The 10,000-nt window shown below is 36.7% G+C and overlaps 1 protein-coding gene across 9 annotated transcripts in view; it reads left to right on the top strand.

Moving 5' to 3' along the window:
• Positions 1-10,000, top strand: part of LOC136845736 (uncharacterized) — a 466,679-nt gene that overhangs the window by 107,891 nt on the left and 348,788 nt on the right. Inside the window, exon 1 of one of the 9 annotated variants that reach the window (XM_067115967.1) lies at positions 9,252-9,553. The exons of the other annotated variants lie outside the window; for them this stretch is intronic. Within the exon in view, the coding sequence (XP_066972068.1) occupies positions 9,533-9,553 (21 nt within the window). The 5' untranslated portion in view covers positions 9,252-9,532. Of the gene's footprint in view, positions 1-9,251; positions 9,554-10,000 lie in introns of those variants that run through there. 9 annotated transcript variants of the gene reach the window in all.

The following is a 10,000-nucleotide window of genomic DNA, read 5'->3' as shown; positions in this document are numbered from 1 at the left end:
TTAAACTTATTTTTTCATCGCAAATCGCATATTCGGTGAAAGAATTCGTAGCTTGTAAGATGGAGAGAATAAATCAAAGTTTTGAAATAAGTAATTAATTGTCATTTATAGTTTTTGCATGCTGAAGTTTCATTTCAGACTTGCATGATTTTGATGCTGGCAGTTGAATTCCGTAGACTTTTTTTCAGAAATATTTTATTTACGGTCCATTCACGCTGATGGAGCACCTGTGTCAAAACAGTTTATTTAAGAAAGTGTTAAAAATTTGCTTGTTGGTGAATAGTTTCTTTTTATCATATTCGCACATACGACCCTGTTTATTTCCTTGTACCGTAGCCAAAACAAGTCATTAGTATCTCTTCCCCGTCATGATGGCTGTGTTTCCTAGTTAGTAGGTTTTCCCTGTGACGTCTGTTTGCTTTTGTTACCATCAAGAACATTAAACCGCTCACGTCTCGGCGCTGCTAGGGGAAAGGGAGCTGGGGATTTGGCACGATACATATACACATGTGCTACCGGGGTCTAAGCGATGTCAGGCAGGGCAGCCGATCGAGGTTACGGCCTACCCCAACGCCAAATCAAAGTCCTTCAAAAGAAGGCACCGTGCTTACCCCATATGAAAAATGGGAAAAAGCACGTTAAACGAAGAAGAAGAAGAATATTATAGCTTGCAAAGTCTGTTACCAGTCAGAATATAAAAACAAGGAGCATTATTGAAACAGCTTTTTTCCAGGAAAAACAATCGACTTCTGAGATAATTCGAGGAAGAAAGTATATTTTCTCTCATTTTCGAGACGTCACGTCTCCTAAAGTATGCGATATACTGATACGGTTACATCATCCACGTAAAACTACAAAGACAAAAGTACCAAAATGTTAAATAGTTATCAGACATAAAATAGCATTACTAAAAACGCTAAAAGAGAAGTTAGTCAATTGTACACTAGTCAGTGACACAGCTCTTGAACTACGTGATTGCACTTAGTGGCAGCGAGTTAATAAGGGCAGCCCTTTGAGCCTTAGCTTTAGAATTACCCTGCTGACAAGTTAAAGTTAGAAAAACGAGTGGTCAAGGATGATTCAACTATGCTCTTTTTATGACCGTATTAATGATTGACTTGACGCTAAAAATGTGTTGACGTCAGATGATTTCCTCAAAAGCTTGGTCTTCAAAAGGTATTCACGTCAAGCTATACCTTAAAAGGAGGGTAATTGAATCGGCCGTGATCGCAATTTTTTTCTGACTGTATCTTGTCAGCAGGTTACTTTAAAATTAACAAGGTCCACAAGACTGCATTATTAACTCCTAGCCTCCAGGTGCAATTACGTAGTTCTGGACTCTGTATCTTATTCTTAAGTGTTTTGTACTAAGTTGGTGTTTTGTTGACGACTGTTGTAAAATTGGCTAAATTCGGTTATATTATGGCACTTTTTTCATCTTTTATTATAAAAACAACAGTATCTGTATATATAATATACAGTGTTACATATAATCTCAGTAGCACTAATAACTAATACAAAGTTAAGCCAGTGCTTTTGTCTTTGTACAATCAAGTAGGCTAGTTTCCTTTTTTATATAAATTTTGTGACCTTGTCAATAAATATTTTACAATAATGAGAAGTGATACCTCAAGTCGTCTGTGGGTGAAAGCATACCCTTTTCCTCGAATTTGCAGTTTTTCATATTCATAATATGAGCTTCTTACATCATGCTATTGATTTCTCCTTAGGAAAGGAGTAAGAAATGACCGTTTGATTGCATATGGCCTTGAATTATTATTATTATTATTATTATTATTATTATTATTATTATTATTATTATTATTATTATTATTAACTCGCGTTACAGCAGCTGGGATTGAATATATTAATTTTATGACCTTAGGATATGTAATTCAGATATGTTTATTGCCCGTTTGTTTTCCATATTAATGCGTATTTAGGATTTGTTTAATCATAATGTATCCAGTTTATTTTACTGCAGTTTGGGTTGTTAGGTCTTTGTGAGTTCTTTATTTTTTCTTGTGCTTTATGCATTCGGGTTGATATTGATTGCTGTTGGGCGTTTAGGACTCTGATGCAGAATATTTTTGCTGTCATTGTTCGTGGTGATCTCGCTCTTTGAGGAACTTTTTACCATTTGAAGGTTGGAAGAGCACTGGCGTTGGGGTATCTCACAGAATTATTATAGAATTATCTACGGGTGCAAAGCGCAAGAGGAAAATACCTGTCAATTGGAGAGATGAATTATTAATATTAGAAAAAGTGGAAGAGGAGCGCTGAGCGGAACATCTGTGAGCTAATAAATAAGAGATATGAGGGAGATAATTTGATATATATATATCAGAAAATGAAGAAGACCTGATTGCATATATGGATGTGTTCGCAGCTTTTGATGCGTAGATGGAAAAACCGTGTCATGATGGAATTTGTATAGAATGATGATTTCAGTTTAAAATGGGATATCATCTCGCATACTGGCTAGACTGTTTTGCAGAATAGAGAATAAGGAAACAATGCCTGATAGCTGGGAAAGGAAGTCATAGAAAAGGTATCAGAGAAAGGTGACCTGACTGAACAGATCAGAAATTTATGTTACGACGTATTTTGCGACACTGTATGGAATTTAGATGTCGCCAGCAGATGGCTTTTGTAGACTGCGAGAAACCGTTTGATAATGGCCATAGAAAAGTGTTATGTAAGGTTTTACGTCGCCATTATGTACGTAAATCTTGTGGAAATTATCTGTGAAAGAAGGCCTTGTACAATTAATGTTAATAAGAGTTTTTCAGGTAAATTTTAAGTAAATAATGGGATGCTACAGGGAAAACTGAAATAAAGCAAAAAAGCGTCCACAAAGAAATGAAATAGCCCCATTGTGAAAAAGGATTAAACAGGTTGAGTCTGACTCAACCTGTTTAATAGAATCAGTGATATCCAGCACAGATTCTCCTTATATTGGAATACAGAGAAAGACTAAAAACTAAATAAACTGTGGAAATCAGAAGGACTGAAATTACGCAGGAAAGCAAGATTTTTTATTAATTTAGCATCTGCATCGCTAAGTGATTATAAAACCATGGTATTACAGTAAGTCTATATCAAAAAGACGTTGTAAAGAAGAATATTAGGAGTCAGGTGCCAGAACAGAGTGAAAAATGATACCATGGGGAAATTACGGGAGTTCCAGATGTATGTGAGATAACTTGAAATAGAGATGAAGATAGCCTGGACATGTCCTTCGCATCACCCCGAGGGGAATAGTTCGCGATAATGTCAGTTGCACTCCCCTGGGCACCGGAGGAGTTACAAGACCCAGATATACTTTGATGGAGGCTCAGGAAGGGAAATCACGGGAAAGACATGAACAACGTAATTCTATAGACGCCCTTTCCGTTGTTTTGGTTTGGAGGCGATAATGATGAACATTTTTTATATGTTATATATTTTTAGGTTTTGCGTTGTTTTTGCTACAAGTTGTAAAATCGCACTTTTCTGCTTCTGGCATCAAGTGATCTTTGGTCACATGATTCTTGTTGCTATGATTTATGCGTTTATTTTATTTTTGTGGTTTGTTCGTGGCTGTGCTTATTCTTAGCCGTTGTATTTTGTTCGTCGCTTAGCACAGCCTTCATACTTGTAATATATATTTTTATGGAATTTCAGGACTTGATCATTTTGTTTCTGTTTTTATTCTTGGTCTTTCCTCTTACTTAATCAGTCAAATGTTTATTTTCTCCGGAATTTCCAGTGGTAACACGTGTACACATGACGCTGGAGTTTACGGGTACTGTCATCACCACAAGGAATGAAAGCTAATAATATTAATTTATTGATTACTCAACATCGCGCAGATGTTTGTCGGAGATTTATTACCCTTGAGGCGCAAAACATTTTGAAAAATGGTATGGGGCTGGTTTTACAGTGAAGTGCTTATTTCGAAATTATCGATGTAGTGTATCAAATTTCAAACCGATTAGGTATCCTAGGAGCTGCATTGTGGCTATGATGAGGTATTAGCACCTTAACCGAACAAGTAAAAAATGCGCCGAAGATTCTTCGGCGCAATCGAGTTTTCTGTACAGCGTATAATGCTGTCTAAAACTCTCAGCCACGGCCATGAAACTCTCAGCCGCGGCTCATGAAACTTTCAGCCACGGCCCGGTGGTGGCCTGTGTTGTTGGTACCTATAGCGGTGCCAGACGCACGATCATGGCTAACTTTAACCTTAAATAAGATAAAAACTAGTGAGGCTAGAGGGCTGTAATTTGGTATATTTGATGATTGGAGGGTGTATGATCAACATACCAATTGGCAGCCCTGTAGCCTCAGTAGTTTTTAAGATCTGAGGGCGGACAGTAAAAATGCCAACGGACAGACAAAACCATCTCAATAGTTTTTTTTTACAGAAAACTATAAACGGTTATTGTCTCGATTTATATTGGTTTCCGATTTGCAAGCATCACGTTACTGTCTTAAAACCATTGCTATATAGTTTTTAAAAGCAAAACCCAGTTTCTTTCTGCAGGAGCAGGTGCGAGGGACAATCCAGTGTTCTTATCGAGATCAGGACCGGTGGTGAAAGGGCTTAAACTCGAAGCTCTGCTGAATTGTAGTCGCAACATCGTGGCCATCAACGCTAGAAGTGTGCTATCCCTATAAACAAAATTGAACTAAATTAAAAGGAAATTTCAAGTTAGTGAAAAATTTATGGAATAAAGCTCTGGAAAGACAAAAGTGGCAGAATTTCAAACAGGCTTTCGGAGCGGTAATTAAAATGCAAAACATTGATCAAATGTTTCGCGGAACATTCAGCCACTCGCACAGAACTGTATAAATGTGATGAAGGTATAAAGGAGAACTGACGGGGCCGGAGAACAAAAAAATTCCTTTACAGATATTAGAACAACGTTCACAGTAGGAACAGGAAGTATAAAATCAGTCAGGAACAAGTCAAAAACGACCTGAACATGCAAAGTTTTCTAGAAGTGATGTGCTGGGTAATATTTTCTTCAAACAAGCTTAGCAACCTGGACGTTAATTGTAGACATATACAGTATACGTAATGGAACTATATCTTGATGGTATTGAATGACCATGTTATATAATCCTATACCTTAGATGTTATGGGAACGTATACACTCAAGATCACATTGAATGCTGACGACAGAATACTGACGGAAGGTGAAGGGGGAAAGAGGTAAAGGACTGAGTTACTGGCAAAAACATGAATACGAGCATAAAAAAAGTTCCTCGTTGGAGAGTCGGTAGAGTTGTCGGCTAGCACTCTCCGGCCGGCCAATGAAGAATTAGAGGAATTTATTTCTGGTGATACAAATTCATTTCTCGGTATAATGTGGTTCGGATTCCGCAATAAGCTGTAGGTCCAGTTGCTAGGTAACCAATTGGTTCTTAGCCACGTAAAATAAGTCTAATCCTTCGGGCCAGCCCTAGGAGAGCTGTTAATAAGCTTAATGGTCTGGTTAAACTAAGGTATACTTAACTTTTACGAGCATAAAAAAACAATTATAATTGTAAAACACGTGTACTTTTTGGTATGTGTACAGTACATATTCTTACGGATAGTAACTCAACTTAAGGGTTGTCGATGTTCCATCGTTCATTTCTTCTTTTTTTTTAAATGCTGGGTTTCCCAGTAGGAGACCAAAACATCCGAGATATGCTTTGGAAAGCTTTTTATACTTGCATCATTGTTCTTTTATATCTATTCTCTACATCTATGAAAGAGGCAAATCCTTTGTACTCATTTTCTTACTAAACCGGGGCCTGTTTGCTTCCTTCTGTGGGGCGATAAGAATGGAATTCCTATCAGAACGTTCGAGTCTATCGACTTTAATTGCAGATGCTTAGATCGTTATGTTATTCACCCAATATGTAGGTTGTGCAGTTCTAAATAAGATCAAAAGCATATCGTGTTTTGATATAGTGGTTGACCTTAGAATTTTCTATTATCCGTTGACATTTTAGGGGGAAAACAGGTCGGATTGCAGGGAGCCTTCAGATTCAAAGTGAAGTGGGTGATAGAGGCTGGGGGGAAGACGTGAAATTCCGAGTTCCGTCCTTCACATCATTTACAGCTTTTCCACGAAAAGCCTATTGATTTAAGTAAAGCTGCACATCAACAGCTTTCAAACTCTCTCTCTCTCTCTCTCTCTCTCTCTCTCTCTCTCTCTCTCTCTCTCTCTCTCTCGTGTATGTACTTGTTGGAAAAAGCAAGACATTCCTTTCTCTCTCTCTCTCTCTCTCTCTCTCTCTCTCTCTCTCTCTCTCTCTCTCTCTCGTGTATGTACTTGTTGGAAATACCAAGACTCTCTCTCTCTCTCTCTCTCTCTCTCTCTTCTCTCTCTCTCTCTCTCTCTCTCTCTCTCTCTCTCTCTCGTCTATGTACTTGTTGGAAAAAGTAAGACATTCCTCTCTCTCTCTCTCTCTCTCTCTCTCTCTCTCGTATATGTACTTGTTGGAAATACCAAGACATTCTTTGTTCCTCTCTCTCTCTCTCTCTCTCTCTCTCTCTCTCTCTCTCTCTCTCTCTCTCTCTCTCTCTCTCTCTCATAAACGCCATTGTGTATGACACATGTGACCCAACCACCAGTTATAAAAGAAAAGCTTTTGAAATAAAGACCTTGTTATGTTGGCCTTATGTGCGACAGCACTTCCAGTAAGCCCAGATGAAACAAGAGGAAATAGTTCCAGTAAATTCTGTTCCTGGTAAACAAATAATGGTTGTAGCTTTTTATTTGTGTCTTAGAAATGACGATATGTGTTTAAATACTAGCTTTCATGTATTCTGATTTTCGACTGTATATAGAATCGTTCGAAGGTGTCGCCACATATTCTGAACGTGGGTTCTGTATGGCGTATGGTTGTTTGTACGCCCATTTGCACATTTTGTACATGTATGTGTGTTTGTACAGAAAAAGAGAGGAAATAAGCTTTCATTTTACTGGGCGTTTTTTAATTAAAACCATCTCAAAGCAATCTTATCAAATCAACATGTCACCACTTATCCCTATCAAGTGCAGCCCAGCGTTCCATATTCTTAGAAGGTATTAATTGCAGTGTTCTCTTTTTTAATTTACTGGAATCTTTGCTTGCAGTAACTCGTTGTACATACACTTCCTTCATTACTTCTTTTGAGTCACAGTAGGTAGTAATTTAATCTTTTTCTATATTTTTTTAAAAACCTACATATCTCCTTTACTTTATACGTTAAAATTCTTTATGCTTTCCCAAGGTATCATTTTTTTTTAAATCTGTTTTTTCCTTAGTTTGCTGTTTGGCGATTTCTTTTTTTTAAACAGCAAATTTTTTCATGTTTGCATTCTCTCTCTCTCTCTCTCTCTCTCTGATAGCTCGTGTGATTGTACGTTTATCCCATAAACAGGATGAGAGATGAGTGTTTTCCTGAAAAAAAAATCCAGTATGAGCTAGATAATCTAAGGAGTGAATTAAGAGCCTAGTTGTTAGTGTATTTATTGGGAGTTGCATCTGTGGTAGAGAGAGATAAAGAAGAGAGGGAAAACATGCAGAATGATATCAGTACCCTGTCAAGAAGTATATCAGCATAATTGTGATTACAAATCAGGGACCCTCAAGAGGGCAATCCTTGCCCCACTGGATTGAAACCATTCATTAGTTATTCATAAAATACTGATGTGCCCATACTGTCAAAAATTATTGTAATATGCGTTATTGCACATTGGCTAAAATGAATAGCAGTATGCTTTATATTATTGGAAAAACAGTTCTTCGTGAAATTGCCTGGCGTGAAAAAAAAAAATGATTCCTTTTTATGGTAAATAATTTTTTGTACAGCAAAATATAGAAATGTATGTTTTGTCCAACTTCAAGTCGTTATTTATCCTTTAATTTCTGTTCTTTTGTTGTTAAACTTCTCAAGAGAAGTAAAAAGACCTTTAAGTGACAAAATCTGTATCATAGCATAGAATTTAACTTAACAGAGACCAGTCAAAGACAAATTTCGTCAATCCATGGTGTCACAGTTACTGAATAAAATATGTGGATATTTATTAGAATATATATGCAAAAGAAAGATTCTCTCTCTCTCTCTCTCTCGTCTTTCACATTCCTTTTTGGATGGTAGTAACTCCCTCTGTTATTTTAAAGCCGCATAGTCAAAATTGCCAGGCTTAGCATTTATATACATGTTTGCACTAATCTGTGTATTAACTTGATAAATATCCATATAGGTAAAGAATTAATTTCCCTTGCCTTCGATGTATCTTATTCTTCGTGTCGAAAACGTTTTGTTTTCATGAAAAACTAACAGTTTGAATCATTTGAAGGAGAACAAAACTTTTGTCCGCTCGGTAGTTCGTTAGACCTGATCTTTAAAAGCGCTTTTTAATCTTTTAAGCACTTAATGTATATGTTCGCAATAGCCTCACATTACTTAAGTCTATTACACCTTGATTTTCAGGCCCTGACTAAAATTTCCAGTCACTATGCTGTTCATAAAACTTATGATTCAGCGCTACATAAAAGTTTTAATCACTTGACAGTTCTTAAAACTTTTAATTACTGAGCTTTTGGTTACCTTCGCTGTTAACATAACTCAAAAGTTTTAACTTTAGCGATATATAAAACTGTCAATTGCTGCTATTTGGCCCTACAATTTACCTTAAGCAATCCATAAAAGTTGATGCTCTCCGGGAGTCCCTAAAATACGAAACAGTTTTCCTTACAGTTCTAACTATTTAGTGGTCCCTTAAACTTTTGTGCTCAACCCTTTTGTGCTCATTGAAGCCAAGATCCATTGATAGATTCACTTTCTTCACAGGCAATTTGGTTCCTTTCCCTTGAGAAATTTTTAATCTTGTGGTTTCATACGTTCTCCGTAATATTTCTTTATTTATTCAAGTTATGATTTAAAGATTTATTTTAAATAAAGAATAATTTTCTTATGATGATTTACTCTTGTCTACTCTGTTCAGCTTGTTTTCTAGGTACACTTCGTCAGTTTTGTCCGGTAAGCATGGGTTTACATATATAAGGCAGGTTTATTACCGTGCCAGAGGATTAAAATGATCGCAGCTTTAGATTGGACAGCTTTTTTATAATCATACTAAGGGCACACTATCACAGAATGTTTAATTAACTAGATGACGAACTTCCAACAAGTGGAACGTGGACAGGTCACGTAAAAATGATTTTCTCTCTGGATGCTAAACTCATTTTCAGCCGGCAGATTTTCCAGTCTGTCGTTTGATGTAATTACGAACGGGCACACTGCATGTCGCAGCCGACTTAGCAGCAATACTGTTTCAAGTTAACACCTTTGTTGTGTTCTCATTCGCTTATAGTATCTCGTCCTTTGCGCAGCAGTGAAATAAGAATAACCTGTTCATCACAAAAAAGGAGAATTGGAAGAACTGGACTACTGTGAGAAGAAAAACTATCAAGGATTTGACTCTCAAAAGATATTGTAAAGCGGATATCCGTGTTCCTACCGAGCACAATAAAATTGACTAACCTTATAGAGTTGAGAGACATGAAATATTACCGCAAAAAGGTAAGAATACAAAAAAACTTCTCGTTAATAGAATGTGTTCAAATGAACTTCAAAATCAAGAAATCATTTGTTAATACAGATTTAAAACTTGAACTTACTTCGGGCGAGAACTGGGAGAGACAGAATTTGGTATTTTGCCGACTTTGATTACGTTTTCTGTCCTGTTTCAAAAACATTGAGTATCAAATGAAGGATTCGTCTACACATGAAGTTTTAAGTATTTGCCCATAGGTTGATCTCCACTAAAACTTGTGCAAAGTGTGAACTGATGATTTTTATGTCTGTTTATAGAACAGTGATTTCTAAGCACAATACTTGTTTACCGGAAACAAAATTTGCACAACAGATTCACAGTCTTCCATTTGGAAATTTGTTTTCTCAGACAGTTAGCAAATTGTTCTCTATTTCAGTCGTCCTTGATCGATTGCGGGTGTTCTAACGAGTCTC

The sequence above is a fragment of the Macrobrachium rosenbergii genome, chromosome 14 (assembly GCF_040412425.1).
Source record: "Macrobrachium rosenbergii isolate ZJJX-2024 chromosome 14, ASM4041242v1, whole genome shotgun sequence".
In the NCBI taxonomy this organism is placed as follows: Eukaryota; Metazoa; Arthropoda; class Malacostraca; order Decapoda; family Palaemonidae; genus Macrobrachium; species Macrobrachium rosenbergii.
This window is presented reverse-complemented; position numbering and strand designations above follow the sequence as displayed.